The following is a 3,051-nucleotide window of genomic DNA, read 5'->3' on the forward strand; positions in this document are numbered from 1 at the left end:
ATTGAAACTCTGATTGAATCCATAAAGCTATCTTCTAATGATTTTGTGGCCCTCTACCTCCTAAACACCATTCTACTCTAGAAATGCATGGGCGTCAGGATACAAATATAAGACAAACACAAAAATATGTTTAGTGCCAAAGACATGTACAAGACAACGTGTCCCAGAACACACGTTTCCTATATTTTTGTCGCTAAACAGTGGAAACCGAGAGGACACTGTATTTATGTCCTATTTCAACTATCAAACACACCGACATTAATAACATCATCTGTATATTTGACAGTTAAACATTACTCTGTTCCATTCCCAACAAATGCCAAAACGTGCTACAAATGACAAAATTATTCCTAGGGTAAGAAAAAAGCAAAAGCAGTACTCCAATTCATTCATATTCCTATACTTCAGCTTTGTTCAATGACACTCATATTCATCCTAGAAGCATGCCTACACATAGAATAAACTTCTAAAGCATATGACCTAAAGTAGCTTACCAGAAGATAGTAATGCCATTTCTTGAACTTATAGTATATCCAGCGAAGAGGAACAAATATGACATAGAATAAACAATACACTAAGGGAACGTCCTGTGGTCCTGATAAAAAAATAAGGAAAGTTAAAAAAAATACAATAAAGATCCAAGTAAATGTATTTTTAAAAATTACTATAGTGTTCATCACACTTCAATCTCTTCCCTTCTTTTAAACGACCATTTATGCGGGCAAAATACAGAAGCTAGTTATTTTTGCTGATTTGTGTTACGTGATCCACTGCACTAGACTATACAAACTGTTATTATCCAGACATCAGTTTAATAAGTCCTTTAATTAATGGATATTTTATAATATGAATGATCACTAATTGATATTCCACACGTTTCGATACCAATTCCAGCATTTAACATTGAGTGAATGAATGAATGAACTTACTTGCCCCAAGGAGGAAGCAAAACCCACCAAAAGAAAGAACCCCCAAAAGATGCGTCACCTGATATCATGAATAGAGAAAGAAAAGCATAAAAATACTGGATGTCATTGTCATACATACTTAAAAACTCAAAATAATAAAAAAGAGAAGAAGGCAGGCACCTTGCTGAGGAAGCTTTCGTGTTCTTCGGCCCGTTTGGCGATCATAACGGCTTGTTTGGACAGAACCTCCTTTATTTTGTGCCAAAACCAAAATCAAACAACATTCTAATTGAGATGATAATAAGAAATAAGAAATAAAAGAAAAAAGAGTATGATAAGTTGATTACCTTGGACCTGTCTCTGAACCTGCGCCTCACCTTCTCAGGTTGCCCATCGCCGTACTGTATGTAATACTCTTCGTTATCTGACATCTTCAATTTCTTTCTTCTGATCAAACACAACAACACTCAAAGTTGCTGCAATTAATTTTGAGATTTTATTGCCTTAAATTCTTTCTCTCTCTTTCTCTTTCTCTTGTGTACTTTGTATTTTAAGGAAGACAACCTCTCCTGCACCTCTTTCTTCAAACTCGTTATCATTTTAATGTGGCTGTTTTTTGGTATTCATGTAGATTGAAAAAGTTATATTATTAATAATTTAGTCTTCAAATAAAATAAATAAATACGTGTATTCTTTAAATATGAGGATAAAATAATTTTATTCTAGAACAATATATTGTATTAATTAATGAATTTAGAATGTTCCATTTACTAACTAAATTAGTTTTGCTTATAGTCTAGAAACGTGTGGATTATTTCAGATTTTTGGTAGATAACGGGACCAACTACTAACAGGGTATATAGGAAGAAAAACAAGGCCACAAAATACATGAAGAATGGAAATAATGGGTAAACGTGGCAATAATAGAAGTGATCTGCTAAATCTTAAGAATATACGTGTCAATACTCAGTAGAGTATAAGTTAAAGAAACGAATTAAATATGGCACCGTATACATTCAGGTGTACGTAAATTATTGTACATAATAATAATAATAACAATAATAATAATAATAATAATAATAATAATAATAATAATAATAATAACCTTCTAATCTCCACTAAAAATCCTTATTCCCTCATAGTTCACCTTAATAGTGTTCATAGATTGGATTCAATCTGCATATCCCCGATGTTTATTTGAATCTGATCCAAAAATTGCGAATATTGATCCGATCCGATTAGGATTGGATTGTGAATTTCATATAAGTATCTGTATATCCGATCCGCAAATCTGTAAAAATAAATAAATAAATATTATTTTTATGTTTTATTTTAACTAATAATTATTATATATATTATATTATTTTATTTTATTATTTAAGAAAAGTATATTTAATAATATTTTATGTGTAAACATGTTTAAAAGAGTGAAAAAATAATTTTATTGATATCTTTAAATAAAAACAGGCTTTTTAAAATATTTTAATATTTTGCAGATATATCCGAAATCTGATCCGATCCGCAAATGTGCGGATTGGATCGGATCCAAACTTAAAAAACGCGGATATTGGATCCGATGATTTTAGTGCGGATCGAATTAAAATTTTAGCCATATGCGATCCGATTCGATTCGCGTTCACTCCTAATTAACCTTATCCTTCCTGCTACAAATTTTATTTATCATTGCTCTCCCTTCAGTGGGTCCCTCCCATTGATGGTCATCTTGCCATTATCTCCTCTCTATTGCAGTCAACACTGCCTTTTAAGCACTACATCGTCTCTCTTCCCCACTTCATTTGTTCCCAGCGTTTTCATGGTCAATGTCTCCTTCTCTGGTAGTGCTTTGCTCCCTCTTGCAAGTTGGTTTTACTATCTGTTTTGCTCTTCATTTATTTTTCAATCATAAAATTGTAGGAATGAACTCTGATCATAAGAGAGCGAGAAAGAGAACAAGAGAGAGTGGGTTGGAGAAACACAAGTTGGGGGTAGGTTTAGGCAGTCACGATCCAAAGTCAAGAATCCAAGGATTTGGAATCGAGAAGAGTACATCCGTTTGGAGAAGGAATCCTTTAGCATTTTTGTGGATGGGTTACCAGAAGATATATCGAAATGTGAATTGTTTAGCTTATTTTCATAGACAGGG

General features: G+C 32.7%; 1 protein-coding gene across 2 annotated transcripts in view; it reads right to left on the reverse strand.

Moving 5' to 3' along the window:
* The window catches only part of LOC107630499 (uncharacterized membrane protein C776.05), a 3,974-nt gene extending 2,441 nt beyond the window's left edge, over positions 1–1,533 (reverse strand). The window contains exons 1-4 of one of the 2 annotated variants that reach the window (XM_016333645.2): positions 1,256–1,533; positions 1,089–1,157; positions 930–987; positions 495–595 (exon numbers count right to left, since the gene is read on the reverse strand). In XM_016333645.2, the coding sequence (XP_016189131.1) occupies positions 495–595; positions 930–987; positions 1,089–1,157; positions 1,256–1,339 (312 nt within the window). In that variant the 5' untranslated portion in view covers positions 1,340–1,533. The remainder of the gene's footprint in view (positions 1–494; positions 596–929; positions 988–1,088; positions 1,158–1,255) is intronic. The other variant, XM_016333644.2, reaches the window with a different exon arrangement.

The sequence above is a fragment of the Arachis ipaensis genome, chromosome B03 (assembly GCF_000816755.2).
Source record: "Arachis ipaensis cultivar K30076 chromosome B03, Araip1.1, whole genome shotgun sequence".
NCBI classification, from domain to species: Eukaryota; Viridiplantae; Streptophyta; class Magnoliopsida; order Fabales; family Fabaceae; genus Arachis; species Arachis ipaensis.